General features: G+C 39.7%; 1 protein-coding gene and 1 non-coding gene across 3 annotated transcripts; both read left to right on the top strand.

Moving 5' to 3' along the window:
* Nucleotides 1-382: 382 nt before the first annotated feature.
* Nucleotides 383-5,207, top strand: LOC100702732 (uncharacterized). 2 transcript variants are annotated; one of them, XR_002063103.2, is made up of 3 exons: nucleotides 383-430; nucleotides 3,632-3,805; nucleotides 4,987-5,207. It is a non-coding gene; the product is annotated as an uncharacterized LOC100702732 (transcript). The 2 variants fall into 2 exon arrangements; XR_002063104.2 differs by lacking the exon at nucleotides 383-430 and adding an exon at nucleotides 462-568.
* Nucleotides 5,208-14,647: 9,440 nt separating this feature from the next.
* sost (sclerostin) lies at nucleotides 14,648-19,734 on the top strand. The gene is made up of 2 exons (XM_003448667.5): nucleotides 14,648-15,110; nucleotides 17,719-19,734. The coding sequence occupies exons 1-2, from the start codon at nucleotides 14,855-14,857 to the stop codon at nucleotides 18,126-18,128; spliced, it is 666 nt and encodes a 221-aa protein (XP_003448715.1). The 5' UTR covers nucleotides 14,648-14,854; the 3' UTR covers nucleotides 18,129-19,734.
* The last annotated feature ends 1,998 nt before the right edge of the window (nucleotides 19,735-21,732 follow it).

Genomic DNA, 21,732 nt, shown 5'->3' with positions numbered 1-21,732 from the left:
CACATATGGGTCCTCTGTAGGCCCATAGAAAAACCCGGACTTTTCCGGATTTTCATCAATCTTGAAAATCCCCCCGGATGTCCCGGACAGAACGTGAAAAGTGGACATGTCTGGGGAAAAGAGGACGGTTGGTCACCCTAAAATATGCAACCTTATAGCAGAAAAAGAAGGTTTACAGCCTGGTACAAAAATAACTTGATATTTAAAGGTAATTTATTTATTCATGCAAAATATAAACAGGGAAGTTGATCTTTTTCTTTTTAAAATATCAATTTGTTTTATCTTTAAGTCTTAAAACGGTGCTGTGCATCTTATTGTAATGATTAGAAGCTGTTGTAAAGTTAATGTAGTTCCATGCCATGCCACAAGGTGTCACTATCTGTGGACATTAAGATGTGAGCTACAGCGTAAAAGAAGAAGCATATCACAGGTATGAGAGGTGTTCTTCCTGCTAGCTAAGAATAAATAATAAAGGCATGTAGCAGACCATAAAAGGACTCATTCTTCAGAAATAAGGAGACAAACATAACACTTATGGGACTTTATTAGGCCGCTAGCTGTCTGCTAGGTATTGCCTCTGCTAACTCAAACTCTTGATTGTGTTGAGGTGGTATGGAGGATTTTGTTTCCTGCTGTCTAATTATACTAACAGACTGCCTAAGAAGTTTGTGCTCCAGTTTTAGTGAGTGAAATTCTAGTGTTTTATTAGCCTGTTACTTAGCACTAATTAGCAGGCATCTGCATCTGTGCAATGCAACCCTGCACTTTATAAATGGACACCACTTCCTAACCCGGTAACTTAGAACTCAACGCTCCACAAAACATGGACAAAAATGCTGGCTTTCAGGATTCAAATATTGGGTTAAACTTGTGTAAACTGCTACAGTGAGGTTTTCCTTATCACAGGTTAAAAATGACTCCCAGCATGTAATGATGTACATACATATACACAAACCATTTCTGGTTGGGACTTATGGTAGTTTTTATATGTTAAGACAGTGCACTGTAATCATTGCAGAGACAACAGTCCTTTATCTCTATGACAATAGCTGCTGTGTTAATTACAGTCCATGCTTCTCTGACTACTCCACAGTTTATAGTTAGAGATTTTATAGCACTGCTCTTTTATACTATACAGTTTAGATTGAAGGGAAGGTGCAATATGGGAAGCAGACATGAATCAGCAGAATGGTTCTGACTCATAGTGCCTTTGAAAAAGACACCAGTAATACAGGCTGGTGAACATGCACATTTAATTTAACACAGCAAAGTTGATGTTATCAATCAAGGATGAGTAACCACCTTGTAAACAAAGGGCTGTATTTTCTGTGGATATAACAGATCCTGTATTTATATAGTTTTTGTGTTCTTCAGCCATGTGAAACACAATCGGATGCATGTTTCCTAAGAAACTACACGTTTAGATCCAAAAAAGCAAGAAAGGGAAGGGTTTGGCAATTTAGGGAATAGAGAAAAACAATGACAACAGTAATGGTTGTCCTACACTGACATAAAAACTTGATCTTATGTCAGTGTACCACATGCACTCACCCTTAGTACATGTACACATAATATGAATACCACAAAGTCCAGTTTTTCCGTTGAAACTACCTGACCTTGTACAATTTTCAAATTTTGTACTTTCTTATGAGAGGTGGAATCTGTAGGTAGCGTTAGAAAGTGTCTCTTCCTTTATAAGGACAGGTATAGGTAATTAATGTCTCTCTCTGTTTTTTTTTTTCTTTGAGGTTTCAGTGTTTGGCAGAACTACTTTGACCAGAATTATGTCTTGGCTGATATTTTTAGCATACATTTTATTGGGTTCTGACAAAAAACAAACAAAAAAACAAACCCCCAAAAAACTGAGAGGAAATATTCCCAGCAGCCAAAACCACTTAGCCCAGAAAATGCAACATCACAAAACAAAATAGTCCAGCAATGAAAAGAATTACTGTAAATGTGTAGCTCAATTAAAAAGAATAATATTTGAAAAATGTAAAAAAAAAAAAGAGAACGAATAAGTAGATTTATTTATTCATATCCATTCACCACGGCCACAGTTATTTGGGTGGCCCCTGTCTGTGAAGTCAGTCACACATATTAGAGTAACAAAACAAAGAGAGTTTAAAATAGTTTAAAATGCTAGCAAGCAAGTCAGCAAGTTAGGGTTAGCATGTTGAGTATCAAGAAATACATCCACATTAGAAGGCAAAGTAATGTTGGCCAAAAGATGGATTATCTAATGATGCCTAAATGCCAATTTGACAAGTGTCAAATCAGCTCAACATCATTCATGTAGGTAACATTAGTTTTTTCTGGATCACAATCCAGCTCTGACCTTTGTTCTTCTGGTCAGTGTTAGCTAACACTAACATGGCTGTTTACTGCAAAATGTCTTATGTAGCAAAACCTGTTCTTGACCAGATAAGGTTTTCTAAATTATAAGATATCTTGCATGGACACACTATCCTCTATTCCGTATCTATGATCAAAATCACATTAGATCTTGCTAAATGACTTCACCAGGTAGTGTAATCCTAACTCCCTGTATTAATATATTATTTGTTTATGTGTTCATTTCAGCCATCAGTATGTGATGTAATGGCACAAAAGAAAGCTGTATAACTAGCTTTGTTTTTCTACAATAACAGTCTACATGGGGATAGGTTAGTGAGCTGTGTTTTTACTAGCCAACATGCATCTGCCATTAGTAGCTTTGCTAATTTCAAGTCAATGTCAATGCTTCTCTCTCAGCTGGTCCAAAACATTCATGAAATACATACATACAAAGCGCATCATAATAGTGCAGGACAGTCTTGTGTATGTCTCATCACTGTTTTTTCCAGTGCCAGCCTGCAGGTGGTATGCAGTGAGGAGTTGCACAGTAATGACCGTGGTCCATTTAAAGGGTTCAATTAATAACAATGGTTTCCTGAGGTTATGCAGAGCTCCTTAAATTCTGGAGTAATAAAGTTGCCTCCTGGTCAAAATCTGGCCCAGAAATAGCCTCAGCTGGATGACAGCTAAAGCTCATGACACTGACAACAAACTGGGTTACTGTGTTCATGTGTGACACAAAAAGAGACTCACACAGGGAGATAGTGGTCTACCATGTGTAGTGAATAATTTGTTGGGTAATTTCTCTTGCTGCTAAGAATAGTACCTGTGGCTGGCCGGCAGGCAGCGTGCCGGTGGCAAGTGGTGCGCTGAGAAGCTCACAGTGGTTAGCAACCAGTTTTGTGTGGTCTCCGAGGTCCAGCCAGACTAGTTCCCACAGTTCCTACGTCTTGGCTTCAAGGCAGCACTTTCTATTTTGATGATTCTCTGAAAAAGGCAAACAATGGAAATGGCTGGAGTCTGATTTATAACAGCCAGGGTTAAATGTCCCGTGTTCCTGCGTGGAAACCACATAAAAGATCAGTGAGGAAGAAGAATTCCACTTTGGACTTAAAGGCTTATCTTAGAGCTCGCCTGGAGCAGTCAGTCACCTCCTGGTGACCTCCTGCTCTACTGAAGTAACCAATCATGGCTGCAAGTGGACAACAGATTTCTCTCGCTCTCTCTCATCTCATAAAAAACAAGGCAAATTTCTTGTTTAATATCTTTCTATGATATATTTTTTTCATTATAGGACATTGTGGCAATATGGCTCGGAAAAAACTGTGTCTAAAGGAAGAGCTGATAAATCAATTGTCCGGATTGTCGGAAAGCGCTGAGAGAAGTGGCTCTGATGTACAGTGATGTACACAAAGTGATGCTGATCAGAGCCACCCTCAATAACAAAACACTTTCAAAGGAGTCCAAGGTCAGTTTACAGCAATTCATCATTTTGAGCCATGAATAACTCTTTGTTGTCATTAATGATTTTTTAATTATTTACACGTGTATAAACGATGAGAGCAATGAAAATGCAAAGTGCAAGCACACAGTTGTTTCTGAGCACTTTATCCCAGCGACATTGTAATTTTAGCATCCTCGGCTTAATTTAAAATTAAGGGAGTTCTGATAGTAAGATCGGTTCAAAGTTTGGAATGACTGATATTTCTGCGCTGACTACTCATAAAATGTGGTCTGATCTTTATCTAAGTCGCAATTACTGAGTAATATAATCTGACTAAGCTATTAAAACACAAACAGCTGTACTTCTCTTCTCGTCTTCATTGAACACAGTAATAACTCACAGCCCAGGCGGGAAAAGGAAGTGAACCTTTGCGTTAGAAAGTTCTCCAAAACTAATTTGTTTCAATTAGGAGATGAGAACGGCAGTCTGAATGTGTCCCTCCCCATAAATGGCTTACAAGTGAAGTTACTGATGAAATCAGCTTTTCTCAAGAAAGACTCATTGGGGTGAACAATGAGTGAATCACACAACTTACAAGAAACGTTATAGAGAAGCACAACATTGGCAAAGACTACACGAGCATTACTATAAACTCAGGTTTTCACTGTTTCCCTACTTTAACTCTTTACAAATGGATGACAGTAGTAACTTTGTTACAACAAGAGGACAATATCCACTACTCAAAGAGGTGGGAAAGCCTACCAAGGGTAAATCTACTTAAAATCTGTCAGTATGTGTCTACTATAGGAAAAACACTAGTAAAAGCGATGTTAATGGAAGGACACCACTGCTCTCTAAAAACAGATCTGGGACAAAAATTTAGTAAAATGTTGGAATAAAGATTCTTTTAGGCAAAGATGTCAAATGCTGTATTTCGAAGGGTTGAAACAAACGACTGCACACTAGCTTCAAAACCTCATCCCGACTATATGAAGCTCATGTGTAAGTTCAATAACTATGGTTTTACATCTGTTAGCTCCCAGGTGTTGCCAGCTAAGCTTCACATCACTTCCACTTTTCCACGCTGTCAAGCTGTTTGTGACATCACTGGTCTATTCCAATCATCTTTCTCTTGGACTTGTTCAGGCCAATCAGCATTCACGCCGCTTTCTTTAAACCTGCGCATCTGTCATTCTCCTTTGCAGATGTCTTTGTGCTACCCACCTCCTCCCCATCATTGCATCTCATCACCGTGGCTCCGTTCAAGCCTCCATCTTTGTCTCCACCAACAGCGTCTAGACTCTGAGGGGTCCTGCTCTAATCCCTGTGACCGTTGGGGTTCTGTTCCACCGAGACGGACCATTGGAGTCTAACCGCCACATACCTTTATCTAATGTCTGTACATCAATAAATCATGTTAATTTCTTTTTAATGATCTCTCCTTATTGAACTACTGTTACCAGTACAAAACTGGTGACAGTGACAGTAGCTGATGTTGTAAAGTAATGTTTAATATAGTGTAATATATCATGTGAAAAAAATACAACTTCTTTCAATTCTCAAGTTCTCAAGGATGTATTGAAAAATGATCTGGTCCTATCAAATGTTAAAATTAGATCAATATAACCTAAGATGAACAACAGCATATAATGTATAACACATTGTCATCATTTATTTAACAAAAATTAAGCCAAAATGCAGATGCGGTCTTAAGAAAAACAAAATCCACCCCTACTGCTTCCAGGTTGAGTAGCAGGCAAACACTACTAATCAAATGCACTTGATTAACTTATCAGCAAGGGTGAAAAAATATCAGTAACGATCTTAGAGAAGCAGTTGTTGCTGATCGTCAATCTGGGAAGGACTATAAGGCACCATATTTCAGCACTGAGAAAGATAATTCACAAGTAGAAAATATTCAACACATCTGTCAATCTCTCCAGAAGGGGCCATCCAAGCAAATTCACCCTAAGGTCAGACATGCAAAGCGCAGAGAAAATGCAAAAAGCTCAAGAGCTACATGTCAAACTCTACAGGCCTAAATTTGCAATTTGAAAGTTAGAGTTCATAAGAAGACAATTGGAAAAAGACTGTTTTAAAGGGTTGCCAGGAGAAAGCCTCTTTAAACACAAGATTGTAGCTTAGATTTACAAAGTTACATCTGAGCAAACCACAAGACTTCTGGAACAACGTCCTCTAGACATATGAGACCAAAGCATAATGTTCAACACCATGTTTGAAAAAAACAAAACAAAAAACAAACACATCATAACATCTCAAGCACAGTGATGGGGTGATGATTCTGATTAGGACCTGGTTACCTTGCAGTCAAATTCAATACGAACTCCTCTGTAACCAAAGTGTTCTAGAGTCAAATGTGATCTGTCTGGCAGCAAAAGCAAAAAAGGTGAAAATTGTGCATGATACAGCTAAACCCTGCGGTCCCCAACCCCCGGGTGTTTGGTATCGTCCTCAAGAGATGAGGCTCGGGTGTGAAATTCATGGTTTTCAGTTTTTTTAGCTTTTTAGCATTATTTTTTATCGTTTTTATCGTTAACTCTGTTTCCATGGGTATTTTCCTGTGTGTTATGAATAAATCTTCTTTATATTGGTACCGATACTGGTTTTATTTTGTAGTATTTATCCACCTTAAAGGCAGGTCCAAGAAAATATTGTCGGACATAAACTGGTCCGTGGCGCAAAAAAGGTTGGGGACCGCTGCGTTAACCACATCAACAAATCTACGAAAGAATGGCTGAAAATGAAAAGAATAAAGGTGTTGCGGTGGTCCGGTCAGAGTTGAGACCTTAGCTCAGCTGAAATGCTTGGGCCTTAAGAGGGCTGTACGAGAATGAACGCCCTGAAAGCTTCAATGAACTGAAGCAATGTCGTAAAGAAGGGTGGGTAAAAAAAATTTTTCCAGTAAGAACAAACTCTTTCCAATACACCTGTTGTGCATCCTCAGTCATAGCTCCATTGACGGACTTCTTATTTCCTCTGTCCTCTGTCCTTCAACATTTTATTTCTAGATCACAGGCAGGAGGACATAAAGAGGGGCACGTTACAGAAAATGAAGCAGACACCAACATAGTTCAGAGTTGGTTTGATACCTCAGTGTCTGGGCACTTTGCAGTCAAAAAGAGAACAATAGCTTCAAAAATCTGGAAAATATTAGGGAAGCAGTTCTGATCTGAAGCTTAAGGTTGGCTGATTCAACGAGAAGATCCACAGCCCAAGAGAACATAGATAACTGAACGGGAAAGGGCCAAGTTAGAAAGTCCTGGCATTAAAACAATTGGGATGCTCTGGCTGGAGCTGGAGGGGGCATTTCAATCAAGACATCCCAGAAATATTGATGAGCTGAAACAGTTTTGTAGCGATGACTAACCCAAAATTCCTCAACCTTTTTGCGCAAGTCTCACAAGCAGCAACAGGAAACTTCACTCCTTGTGACTTCACATGTGTTTTCCTGTCTACACTTTGAGGGATCACTGACTGTGTTCAATAAAGACATGAAAAGTACAGCTAACACATGAAAAGCGCAACCTTGTATGTTATTAATTTAGTCAGATTGTATCTGTATTTGTGATTTAGATGAGAATCAGGCCACATTTTATGAGTAATCAGTGCAGAAATCCAACTAACTCCGAAGGGTTAACAGGCTTTGTCTTGTAGCTGTACATTATTCATAAAATCTGCATCATTATTAGTTGCGAAAGCTGCTCTCATGAACCGCAACTGATTTTTAAGTGGAAATAAATCGTGCGCGGTGACATTAAACGTAGATCGGTAATGGTTCACGTAGTCTATTTAAAAACAGAGCTAAATGTATCCAGATGTGCAGCTTCTTGAAATGTAAATATGATCGATATCTGAAATGCAAAAGCACTTGGACACACTGATAAATATCTGCATATGTATGATCGCAGATGTTCCAGAGAGGTCTGCTCTGTAACTTTATCTGCGCTCAGATTTGTTATGTCACAAATGATACATTTGTGCACTCTTGATTTTGTAAGCAGGAATTGGTCCAATTTGTTCTTAGATATACAGAGTATGACAGCGTTTCAAGTGGGATAACGTTCAGGAATGTTTTAAACCACGCAGAAACATCAGTGTATTTATCATTGATCCACATCTGAAGAGAACAAACCAGCGCATTCCCAAAAATTCTTCCCCAAGTTCTTGTTTAATAGCAGACACCATAAATATATGTGTTTGTGAGCATGTTACATTGTCAGCAGATTGTGGTACATTATCATATCTCAATGTTGTTTTGAGATTCTTGTGTTTTATGAAAGCAATTATATTGTATTTGATGTGGTAAGCTTAAACTGTGAGTCTTCTTTTAATCCACTTGTTGTTTTGCACGGTTATATTTTGTAACTAACAAACTTGAGAAATGTTTGGCTTATGTAGAAAAGTTGGTATTTAGTTGGCAAAGTGCAAGATAGTGCATTGCACATATCTGTGTGAGGATGAGAGGGCATTCTTTCTTATATTATCACATAAAATCGGTATATTGCCATCATATTTCCTGCATTATTTCCTATTATTTCAGGTATGATTAGAACTCTTTTTTTGATTTTCCTGAATCTTCTGCAGTGTTTGACTGGCAAATAAATTCCACCAACCAGTAGTACATTTTTTATCTCAGTGTAGTACTTTCATAAAGCCAGCCATCAGAAGATGGATACACTGTCCATCAAGATAGGCTGTTGTGTTTAGACGATGCTCAGTCGGTCCTAAGGGGCTCAAAGTGTGCCAAGAACGTATCCCCCACATCACCGCCAGACTGAAAAGTTGATACAAGGCAGGATGGAGCAATGCTTTTATGTTGTTTACGCCGGATTCTGACCCTACCAACAGAAATGGAGGCTCACCACACCAGAAACATTTTTCCAATCTTCTATTGTCCTATTTTCTTCTTCTTCTATTTTGGTGAGCCTGTGTGCCTTTGTGTGGAGTGGCTCCTCCAGTCACTCCTGTCAGGAGCAGCAGACCACAGACAAGCTGAAATGGAACCAGCTCCTAGTTTGGATTCAGGAGACGGGCACTCGCTTTACTTTGAAGTTTAGGCCTAAAACTTTTATTTTTGACAAAACTTATAGTTTGGACGAAATCAGGTGACCCTGAACCATCCCTTAGTTATGCTGCAATAGGCTTGGGCTGCTGGGAGGCTTCCCATGATGCACTGAGCATTTCTTCTTCACTTGCGTCTCACTCTCTTTGTGTTTATATTTCACTACTGCATTTAATCATTAGTCATTGTTAAACTCTAGTCTTTTGTCCTTTCTCTCCTTGCTCTCTTCTCTTTCCCCTCTTTGTGGTTTATTTGTAATACTGTAGGATCTCTACCCTATATAAAACACTTTGAGGCATCTGTTGTGAATCGGTGGTATATAAGTAAAAGTGAATTAAACTGAAAATTTAAAGTCAATTAAATCACCTTACTCCCCCATTCTGATGCTCAGTTTGAACTCCAGCAATTCGTCTTGATGATGTGTACATGCCCAAAAGCACTAAGTTGCTGCTATTTGATTGACTGATGAACTGTTTTTAAAGAGATGTACCTAACAAAGTGGCTAGTGAGTGTATATAAAAGATGTGTTTTAGTCTGCACCAAAACAACGCTGAATATCAATCCTTACTTAGTCTCAAGGTATGAAAACCTCTTTTCTTTTCCAAATGAGTGGCTGCAGATCATTGGGATAATATAATGCAGTCATAATGACAAAGTGATTATGGTGAATTTGACTTTTTAATAAATTGCTGGGACAAAGTTGATACTTTACCAGCATTTTCATCAGAAAAAAAGAAAACTGTTTTTCTTGATTTCTGGGACTGTGTGTACGTTATTTCGTTCCACCTCATGTAAACATGTGATGCAAATGACAGTAAAGCTCCTTGAATCCTTGAAACCTCTACATGCCCACAAAGAGCCGAGTGTAATATCTTTTAGGTTGCAGATGAGAGAAGCCAAGCAGCCAAACTTTGACCTACTTTGCATAATTGTTGTGGACACATGATGAATAATTCCCTCAGTCAAACCCTCAGTGAGGGTTGCAAACAGGTGACACAGCCCTTCTTTGCTATCACTGGCCTGTAATTGTGTTGCGGAAAGGACAAATTTCCTTCTAAACTTGGTGAGAAAGCAGTTAAGAAGCATGCACTGTGAATCACATTACCAAACACTGGGCACAAGGAGCTGCAACAGTTTGTTTATGAACTAAAAACACAGTTTTTCTTGATTTCCATAAAAATTACGCTCCACCATGCTCTGCATTGCTGGAGGCTTTCTTGCAATCTGGTGAGCATCTGATTGTTATTTGGGCCTCATTGTACTGTTATCGTGATAGAAAACACTGTGCTGGGGCCCAAGGGCTCTATAAAGAAACCCAGAGAGGTCTAAATTGAGACTGTGACTGACATCCGTCGCAATGTCGGCGAGAAGTCTGTAATCAGAGCTGGCTTAGTGTAGACAGTGGGACCATCAATCCCTCCCTAGAAAAAAAAAAATCTGGCACAGCCTCAGAGCTGGAGGGTTACACACAATAGGAAGACAAGGCTGTCTGCTCAGTCTACTTTAGAACCCCTTGGATTATAAAATGAGAATCATGCTCGATGTCAAAATTCATAAATGTTACAAAAGAAGCAGCGTCGTTGCTGGGGCTAAACATAATGTACTCCAATACAGAGTTCTTACCTGTAATTATATTATATTACCAATGGATACTGTTGCAAAAGATCACCCTCTGGTTCAGATTCTTTGATTTTTGGCATAGGTCTGCCAAACTCCCCTGTTAGCATCTTTCACAATACTCTTGTTCATCAGATTTCACGTTGCTGCCAATCTGCAATTTTTGGAAAAAAGTGAACACTTTGAATTTGATGCAAACTTCACTAAAGTTTTATACTCTATCCGTTGTAGCCATTAGAAGAATCTTATATTACACATTTCACCTTGGCGGCATGGCGGCGCAGTGCTTAGCTCCGTCCAAGCAAGCGTTCATGTTCTCCCTGCGCCTGCGTAGATTCTCTTCAGGTGCTCCAACTTCCTCCCACAGTCCAAAGACATAAACATTAGGCTGGAATGTGAATGGTTGTTTGCCCCTCTGTACAACAGACTAGAGCATTTACCTGACCTCTCGCCCTATGACAGCTGGGATACGCTCAAGTCCCACCTTGAACCTGAATTAAATAAGCAGGAAAAAAAATGGATGCATGGATAAAAACACTGTTTAGCCCAAGTGTGGCAAACTCATTTTTATTCATTCGACAAATTCTTACAAGTTTGCACTTAAGAAGTAAACCATGTTTTTAATAAATTACATTTTAAAAATGAAGAACAATTTTTTCCCCCCTTTTAAGGTGTGAATTTTAGTTTCTGATAGCACCAAACGGCTGCTAAATATAGTGCCGCATTTTAACAATGAAGATGAAAATATAAGTAAAAATTGGAAATGGCCAGAAACACCACTGCAGTGTTGCTCTTTATGTTTTAAATGTGTCACTATCACTTTCTATCAATGTTTATGGTTATGCCATAAACATTTTCCTCTACTTACAGATTTTGGCAAAATTACAAAAAAATGTAGGCATCTCAACAGCTTTTGATTTTTGTACATTTTAATTTATTTCAACAATCATAAAAATGATCCCAGCATATTTTATTCTGAATTTATCTTTGGGTCACTTGATATTTTGGGGCATTTACACGCCAAAATATAAAATATATATTATTTAAATGCACTGAAAATACATTCAGTCTAAAAGGGTTTTATAGAATAAACTCCTACATGTTATGAATATCATAAATTATAACAGAAACCATGCAAACACATGAGATAGCCAGTGCATAACTGTGTTTTTACTGGCAAATATGCATCTATATGAAATGCACTATGAGTAAGCAAAACAGTTGAGGTTAATTGGTGCAAATATGTGGTAAATTTATCATATTGTCTGATGAAAAAGATAAAAATGTAAGATCATGGCTGTTGAACAAGTTTCTTTTCCTTCTTAAACTATTTATTGACATCAGCTTTTGTGCAATTTCCCATCATCACATCAAACAGTCATGTGAATAATGCGTTACAGAACATTCGAACAGCCGACTTTTAGAACAACACCGTCTGGACATGATGATTTGCTTCAGGAGTCTTTGTGTTGATGGCCCTTTGTTAGCTAAGACCACACAAACCACACATCCACAACGATCATAATCTAAACACGACATACCTAAAACAGGCATAACAACACTTCTACATTAATGAGTTGAATGACTTGAGTCGTTCTGCTGAGCTCATATGAGCAGGCGGTCAACAATTACAGTATTTATCCGTACACACACAAAAAAATGCTAAATTACTGTAAAAACTGTTTTGTGGTTTTACAGCAATGTGTCATGATGTTTGAAGCTGTACTGCAGTTGCACAGAAAGTATCAAAATTTGTCTTTATGTACTTTTTTTGAAAGTAAAAACTGTTTTTCAGCTCTGACGTGAGTATTGCTTAAGGAGCAGCTTCACTATTGTGAACAACAGAGTTACAGATCCAGGTGCTTTTTAAGTCTTTTTAACTACATTTAATTTTCAGGGCTTATTAGCCCATTTAAAGACTGTTTTCTCTTGTTGTTTGAAAGTTCCATGTTCTTATCTTCATTTCTGCTAAGTGTTTTTGCTGTGTTGTGTTTTTTTTACTTTACTTTTAATGCAGCTTTAGTTTAGCCCCAAGAAAAAAAACTTGTTCTCACTAAACCAACATTTGACCTTTTTTTTTAAATTCCATCAAATCTAGTAGCAGCTATAAAACAACACTATTACATACCTACAGTTGATGCAGGAACGTTTACACATGAAAGGACTGTTAAGCTCCTAAAGGCTGGACTGAAAATGCAAATTTTAAAGATAATTGGATTTGACACTCAAGAAGAGTGGCCCCTATACGAGGCTTTTAGAAATGATGAAAAGCTCTGTTGTTACTTTCTCTTCAGAAGAAAATGTTTTTGACTGGCTGATGTTATTTAAAACTCCTTAACAATAAATTTAATTTAATCTTATCCCCATTATGTTCACCACTTTAAATTGTGATGGATGGGCCAGTTGGCCAAAGCTTCAAACCCTCATTTGAGGCTTGTATAAAACTAGAAAGACCATGAGGAGGGTGTGTATGATTATGGAAGCACATCGGTGCCTCAATGAGCGGTTAGAGCGATGCGATACTGACCAAGAGAACCACTTTAGAGTTTAAGAGATAAAAACCAAAGATCTGCATGCCTGTACCCATCAGTAGAGCCGGACAGTGTCATGCAAAACTTGTGTAGTCTCCCTCAAGAGGGCAGTGTTTGAATGGAAGAGCCTCCATCTGTCAGCACTTATCAAATCACTGGGATATGAGGGGTGCCAAGAACTCACAGTCTATAACATTTTATTTAAAACAGATATGTGGATATGAAATATTGGATTGTCATGGCAAACATTTAAATTGTGTTCAGAACACATGTTGCTGTGCTCATACTTTTTTAGATTTTCACATCTCGTTATATTAAGTGTCTCTGCTGAGACGTGTAATGATGGGTAATTAATGTGAAGGATCAAATGATTAATTTGTGTACAGCCTTGAGTCAAAGACAGGGTAAAAACGTGTCTCGGGTGGAGTGTGTGTGGCGCATGTTTGCTGCAGCAGTGGAACAAGTTGCACCCTGCGATGAAGTCCAAAATAAACCCCCTTGAAAAAAAAAATGCTTTCTGAGACACGTAATGCTGCGGAAGCTGTTAAAGAAGGGGGAGGAGAAGATGCACCGGTGCACTTAAATCCAGTAACAACAACAGCGGCACAGAGCGATGTGCAGATGAGCTGCCTCACTCAACACTCTCTGACATAAGTAAGCTCCTCTCCAGTATCTCTTTTTTTATTTCTCTGTCCTTTCAACCCTTTCCTTTGGCTTTCATCCCCCTTATCTTAACTCTTTTTACTCCCATTTCCTCCACTCTCCTCTGACCTTTCCCTCTCTTCTCCTTTTTCAGTCTCATCTCACACCCAAGGGTGTGTTTAGAGCAATGGCACAGGGTGGCACCAGCCCAGAATTATTAGGCTTATAATCCCCAACACCAGTGGATAAGAACATGGATAAGTGGTAGAGCATAACTTCAGAATTTTACTCAAGCATTTAACTGACCAATGCAGACATCAGCCTGGTTACTTATTATATTGTATGTAAAGGTGATTAAAATGACATGTACATTAATGAATCAATTATTATGACTGAATAACATAATGAGTACTTTGAAGCATTTAAAGATCAAAAAAAGAAGAAAATGTTACTTTTATTTCATGTAGATGGAAATATCACCACACTGTTGCTCTATATGGCCAAACAATACACATTAGCCGTTTGTACCATTTCAGTAAGCTTATGGCTTTTACTTCAGTAAATGGTCTAAATACTTGACAAAATGATTTTCAGGCACTTGTGCAGACACTTTTCATATAGAACATATGTACTCTATGAAGGCATAAGGCTGCACACAAGCCTGGAAATCTTCCCTAATATCCTCTACACTCTTTTTTTAAATTTCTGATCAAATATTCTGGTTAACTATTTTAAAAATAAGTAAATAAATAATGGAAGCACTCCTGCTCATATCTGTATTTTCCTTCACTGCGGTCTCTTCTTCCTTGATCTTCTCAGTTTTCTATTACTTTTCTTCTTCTCTCTCCTCTCTCTGTTACTCCTCTCCTGCTCTCTCCTCTCTCTGTTACTCCTCTCCTGCTCTCTCCTCTCTCTGCGCATTCATCCAAACCTCTCCCCTCCTCCTTTCTCAATGAATCTCTCGGCCAGGTTCAATCCCTCCCACTTTGTGTAAGCGCCTAATTGTCAGCCCTGACGAAAACTTGCGCAGCGCTTAAATACCGCATTCGCCTCTTGCTTTGAGAGTGCAAGTGACCAGCCTGTTCAGAAGGACATCTCTTGTGTATGTGTGTGTATGTGTGTGTGTGTGTGTGTTTTATTTTAACAAATTTTTTTTTTTTTAAATCTCCTTGTGTGATTTATTCCTGCTGACCGACAAGCATGCAGGTGTCTGTGGCCCTCCTCGTCTCCAGTTCGGCTTTCCTGCTGCTCCAGGGATGCTGCACCGCTGTGAAGGGATGGAAGGTTTTAAAAAATGATGGCACGGAGATTTTACCAGAACGCAGAGAAAATACGCGGACGCCGCTGGAGGCAATACTACAGCCGTCCAACAGCAACAATAACAACAACAACAACAGCAACGCTATGAATAACAGGGCAAAAAACGGCGGACGGGCGGCAAGCACAGTTTCCTACAGTAAGTATCATAAAGATGACAGAACAAATGTTAAATATTTAATTTTACAAGTTAAATAAAATGAGAAGGTAAAGATCAATAAGTAAATCGACGCAATGCTTAAAGTTTAAATGCTGGAGTGATTTAATTTGACCTCTTAATTGGAGGCTCTTGTGCGTAAAATTAACCATCCGTCAGAGCTTTATAAAAACTCATTAAAAGGCTTAAATTTAGAAAACTTTCGGATTTTATCGCATAAAACCTATTCCCAGCTTGTATGAGAACAAGCAGGAAGGAGCATAAATGTTTATTTATTTGATTTTAGGTCCCCATTTTCAATTAGTGCACGTTTATAAAGAATAAACGTGGACCCAACTGCGCTGTACACCCAACCTTTACTTAATACACAAAAATGTGACATAAATTAGGAAAGTTTATTTCTCATTATATTTTCCACATTTAAGAATTTTAAACTTTAATTCAACTTTTTTTTGGCTTAAAAATAAAATAAAATTTAAAATCTTGTGTCAAAAATATTCAGTGTATGTGGAAAATGTAGGCTCTCCAAATTAATGTGGCTTTTTAAAAATTGCCCTAAAACACCCTGCCTCTACATCCTGCTTCATTATCACATCAATTTCCTGATTAAGAAGCGTGTAAAAGGTCTGGTTTAATCCAGAGGTGAGGGTGATGAGAGCGGCTCAGACGCACATTCCTGTGGTTTCTTCCCCTACACACAGCAGTCAGTGAGACATCGGGGCTTTTTCACATTGTCTTCCAGGTTGTTTCCTTCTCTCTTCATACTATTAGTCAAGCTCTACTTCCACCATAACTATTTGATTGCAACAACATGTCTCCCAAACAGAAAAAACCCCACAGTTTGCTCTTTGGGGAGATGTCTTTGGGGGGGTTTTAGAAATTGCTTTTTAAATGCAACACTGCCTTTGACAATGATTCCCACCTGTGGCCGGTAACGGTTGTGTGTTCTGATTAAGTAGCGCATGCAGGATAATCTCATGCTTGGTCTCATGGATTCGAGATGGGTGGTGCAACATTTTTGTTAAATTATGGCCCCTTGATTTGGAGATCAGAGGAGATGATTGATTAGATTAGAAGAGCAACAGCTGACAAGAAGTGAGTAGTAAGTCGAGGAGAGTTAGTGTGACTGATTTTCTTGTCTTAAAGGGTAGAAAAAGAAAAAAAATCACACGCCAAGCAACAGCTCCAGAAGATCTCATTTAACAGGAATTTATTCATTATTAGCAGGGATGGAAAATGCATCTCTTGCTTTTACAGTGAATGTGCAGCTAATGAAGGCAGAACTCTCCTGGATTATTTTCTTCACCCATATCTTAATTTTCAAGTTATCCTTCCCCCTGTGGGGTCACAAAAGAGGCTGTGACCACTGCCTGGCCTCCCTCCAGTCTTCCCCAGAGGCTTGTCTCCCACAGCTGAGGGAAAGGAACAGCTCACGCAACTCTACAGTAGTCTAGTGTGTAATCATGAAAATTTGAGGCTCATTAGTAATTTTAAAACTAGGGTGGAGAATTGAAAATGTTAGGCTGGATTAAAACACATCCTGGTGCTTCATAAATAAGACAACCTGTCTTGGCATATGGTGGTAACTGGTGCAAACCGCCACCCGGTGTACGCTGTAGGCGTTGTATACTTCTGCGGTCGCCTTCACCAGCAGCCGCAGAATAACACTAGATCATGTTCTCGTGAGGAGAGGGGAAAAAAAGGAAGTCACCTCACATAAATCCTTTGTTCAGCCCTTTTTGCAAAGAAAGCCACAGAGGAAAACAGATCCTTCTCCGAGTGTATCATTTCTTAACCAACAGTTCTTTTGCCTCCTCGATTTCTTTCTTTTTTTTTTTAAACATGCAGCTTGTAAGAAAAAAGAAAAAGAAAAAAAACACAGGACAATAACTCATGCGTACGGCTGTTAAAAAGCTGCAGCTGAAATATAGGATTACAGCCTGAGTGTGCTGTCTCGAATCAGCCTGGCAGATGTCCAGTTTATTCAGAAGTGTACAGTTGTAGCGCTGCCTTAAAATAACCAGACAGCTATTTACTCTTCCATCACCACATACATTTCCTGAGGGCCAACGGTGAATGCCAGCTTTTTCCTTCCAGACCAAACCTCCGTTCGGTTTGATTGAGCTGTTTAATGGCCCTCTGGTCTGGATTTGCTATCAGCTGATTGCTGCCAGCTGGATTTCTTCGTCAGGCCCAGTTGTCAGCTAATGATCAGACCATAAATCAAATTCAGAAACTCTGATCTCATTGGCTTAAGCCTCCACTTAAAAGTACAAATTACTGTATTAGGCTGAATTTAGAAAAGTGGATTTTTCAGCTGCTCTTTTGTGTCTCGTAACGTGTCGGAGCTGAAATGAAACGCTGCCTCCGGTTCAGACTTTATTTGCCTTACGTTGTTTGTTTTTCACATAAATAACGCAACACGTGAAGTCACGTTGGCATAAACAGACCGAGGCAAATGATCACACACTGAAATAAGACACAGCTGCAGTCGCCCTGCAGAAAGTCCGCAGCACTGTGTGGCTCTCCAGAGTGTTTGTTCTGGACTCGATCCATGAGTGTTAACGGTTATCTCCTCTCTTCAACCCAGGTGCCTCGGAGGTGAGCTGCAGGGAGCTGCGTTCGACCCGTTACATCACCGACGGCTCTTGCCGCAGTGCCAAGCCTATCCGAGAGCTGGTGTGCTCGGGTCAGTGCCTGCCCGCGCACCTCATGCCGAACTCCATCCTCCGTGGCAAGTGGTGGAGAAGCAGCGCCTCAGACTACCGCTGCATCCCGGCGCACTCCCGGACACGCAGGGTCCAGCTGCAGTGTCCCAACGGCAACACTCGGACGTACAAAATCCGCGTGGTCACCTCCTGCAAGTGCAAGCGCTTCAGGCCGCATCACAACCAGTCGGTGGCCAAGGAGGTCCCGAAGACGCAACGCAGCAAGAAGCACAGTCGTTTGCCTCAAGATCGGAGCAAGAACAACACGCCTTTGACGGGGAACTCATATTGATCCTCCCCCTTGGCATCCCGGGACAGAGACCAGATATACTCATACTCACGCACACGTTACACAACACATCAACCAACATATCTCCTTCAAATAGGGAGGAGATACAATTTCAAAGACTGCAAATCCATAAGCTAAAATGCTGGACTGATTTAAGTCATCAGTCTGTATATTGTTCAGCCACCTGTCAGCATATTTGTGAACTTGGCTTTTTTGCATGACAAAATGAGTCAGTGCCAGGGCTTGCCATGAAGATGAATGGTGTTTGATAACCCCAACAGCTCAGACTTCCACTCCAACAGCTTTTCTTTATGAAAAATAAGAACTCCTCCCGAGGTTTCAGACCCATCTGTACAAACATCCAGCAGATGCAGACCTACGCTCGGTGCAGCTCTGTTAAAAGCTGAAAAAAGATGTATCTTTGCTCCAGAGTGGTTGTAATCCATCTCCTTTCAGCTGTGTGTGGAGAGGAGAAGGCGGCAGCTCTGGGGTCTCTGATGGAGGGATGTTGACAGGTTTTGAGAGGCCCTGGTCTATACTGCGGTCCAGGCGGTTCTTTGACAGCCTGCTAAAGGCCTCACTCATCAGGACAGACCTACAGCACTCTCCACGCTGCTGAAGCCCCGACCAGCCCTGTCAGTTACGGTAGCGCTTTCCCCATAAGTACACGCAAAGAGACAGAGAAGTAGAGGAGAAAGCAGCACTAACACCACAAGGGCACCGGGCCTTCCTGTGACTCCTCTTAATCACTAAATGAGCCCATTCCTGTGCTGGGATTTGAGTCATAAAAAAAGCCTCTTCCTGTCGTCATAGCCGGTTCCTGTTTGCTGGAATCGCACACAAAAAAGTGCACATGGTGTGTAGGAGGCATCAGAAAATGTGCGTGGTTATGTTGTTACCTAGAGGCAAAGCGCTCTCCAGCACACCCACACTGGAATTCTTTTGCAACGGGCCAAACAGAGCAGTGAGCGAGCCAAAATCCATCTGCCGTGTTAGCCTGCTGGTTGCAAGACACCTCCACTCCTCTCTCAATCTGTAAATAGCTCAGACAGGAAAGATAGGAATAAAAATAACACAATGAAAACAATAATTGGGTTTTTATGATTAAATCTGGCAAGGAAGAGGAACCCAGTCTGTCACTGCCGACAGCGCGAGCTCCTTCCTCCTGAACTCATGAAGAATATTCAGTGTTTCCACATATTGTCAGCTCTGCTCAAACTGCTTTCTGATTTGGTTGTCCAGTCTATACTGACTATGTTTGCTTCTTTTTCCAACTGTATGTTTGAAAGAGCAACTGGAAGGGGCTTGTTATGTTAGCCGAGAGCTGCGATGCGTAGCGCGATTGTACATATCATACCTGTGTGGTCTTCTGCCCTCACATGACAAGGTGTTACAGAGAAGCAGGGAAGGCCGTTTTCTACAGACACAACGAAGGACTGTTATAAAAAAAAAGAATGAACTGCATATTTATTTTTTATTTCCACATTTAAATTATTTATGCAACCTTTTGTAGTAAATGATAGCCATTATTGTCATATAGTATAATAAAGACTTTGGAAGTGAAAAACTGTACAGTACATGAATAAAGTAAAGCCAGATATATTTGAAAGAAACGGCTTTTTTGGTATCATTTGTCTTCGAAGGTGTTAACTGGCAACGTGTCAGCTTGCTCTCATTCATGAGTAGTATATAATAAATGACTTGCAGGCTATTACAAAGAGTTTGCAAGCAGATATGAATGCATTTGTCAACTCCCTTTGCAAAAGTGAAGGCTGGTACTTGAGCACAGCAGGTTCCTTGGATATCTTTGAGCGCGTATTCAAAGGCACTCAATTCATTAATCTTAAGCATTTTAATACCAGTTAAGCAATCTCTATAAAAACTCTTTAACTGTCATATCCAATAAGTACCCTAAACCCACCCTTTAACACTCTGTTAACAAATGCTACAATAAGCTATTATGTGATTTTAGCCTGTATTAAACAGGATAGTAAAGACTGTAAACTGACACACAGAAAAAGGTCTAGGATAGCCTTGAGCCCTGCAGTGGCCTTCCCAAGTCTTGGAAAAAAAAAACCAAGCCCTCACCTAAAGTTAATTTTCCCCCCAAAGAAGCTCATTTTTCATTTTCCAGAATATAGATTTAGGTAACTTGGGTACTTAGAAAGAAAGAAACAGTAACAGTGAACATTTTAGAGTCTTTTGATTGGATTTCTGATATTTCTGTATAAAATCCCAAGACAATTGGTAACATCTAGTCCTTTTTTATGTTGAAAATAATGTATCAAACATGTCTCACATTAATACTGCTTGCTGAACAGCTGCAAACTGGGAACCTCACAAATAGTCTGCATATTTAAAGGATAATAACCAGTTTTCCTGTGTAGTCAGAGGCTTTTTTTCTGTCTCCTCATTATTATTATTTTTTAATACAGATTAGCATGGAAAGCAAAATCTTCATAAGACCATAGCTGACAGTCATCTGATGCATTTCAGCACATACTACTCCACTTGGACTAAACACCAGAAACCTCCCAGTGTCAAAAATGTTAAAACTAGCCTAAATATCCTACACAATCATATACAGAATCTGTTTACAGAGGTTAGCATTATTGAAGCTGGCACTGGGCACTAAGTAATTTATATTGGCAGTGACTCAAATCAAGGGCGTGGAATCATAGTCTTCAAATATTCCCAGACTCCAAAAACTGCCCACGTGTTACTGTGCAGCTGTGACAAGAGAGCCTACATAAGCAAATTTTGATTAGCATCATACATCAACTTGCTGCGATTGCTAACGAGGATATGTTTGTTTTAATGTCCTCAACCGAACCACAAAAACCAAACCGCTGGTGTCCCGAACCTTTAATAGCTGCTGTTTTTCTTCAGATTTAGTTGTCCTGAGTTGGTCTCAAATTTTTTTCAGAGTAGCAGTTAAAAAAAAAACCTGTTGAATCTAACATCTGACATTGAGGTGTAAGCTGCAAAGACCGCTGCACACATGAAAAATACAGCTTTAATGACAAGAGACTGTATAAATCAAGACAAATACTGTAAATTTTTTCTTCCTCTTCTATGTGCTACAATATGATATAAATAAATGCTGAATATTGAAGGTTAAAGTGTTCTCTCTGCATGCATTGCTCTGTGTGGAAAGAAATTCAGGCGTTTAAGAAGTTGAGGTTTGCTGGTCTGCACAACTTTACAAAAGAAGACATTCTCGACATCTCAGTCACAACACCAACGCTTCTCTGTGTGTGAGGGTGGCTATAGCCGTCATTCAACATTATTCCTCTCCACCTCTCTTCCCTCGAGGCTCTGAGCTCGATGTGCTGCGAGCTTTTAATGGACGCTTCTCGTAGCCCATCCAAACTTGCCAGCAATACTACCCAAGCTCACTGAATCTTTGCACTTATGCAATGCAGGCATTGAAAATCTACCCGGCCTAAATGAAGTATTTATTTTTAATTGGCAGGACAAGAGCTCCCTTAAATGGCCAAATAAACTTAAGTGCAAACACAAAACAGAAAATCACTGTGGTAACTGTGACTGAGAGCTTGTCCTCAGTTGTGCCAAGGCAGAACAGTAGATATTAAATTTCACTACA

Source organism: Oreochromis niloticus, linkage group LG8, assembly GCF_001858045.2.
Source record: "Oreochromis niloticus isolate F11D_XX linkage group LG8, O_niloticus_UMD_NMBU, whole genome shotgun sequence".
Lineage (NCBI taxonomy): Eukaryota > Metazoa > Chordata > Actinopteri > Cichliformes > Cichlidae > Oreochromis > Oreochromis niloticus.
This window is presented reverse-complemented; position numbering and strand designations above follow the sequence as displayed.

Coding starts and splice junctions, on each gene's coding strand:
- sost (XM_003448667.5), top strand. CDS start 14,855: ATGCAGGTGTCTGTGGCCCTCCTCGTCTCCAGTTCGGCTTTCCTGCTG. Junction 15,111..17,718: donor GGCAAGCACAGTTTCCTACA/GTAAGTATCATA, acceptor TCTTCAACCCAG/GTGCCTCGGAGGTGAGCTGC.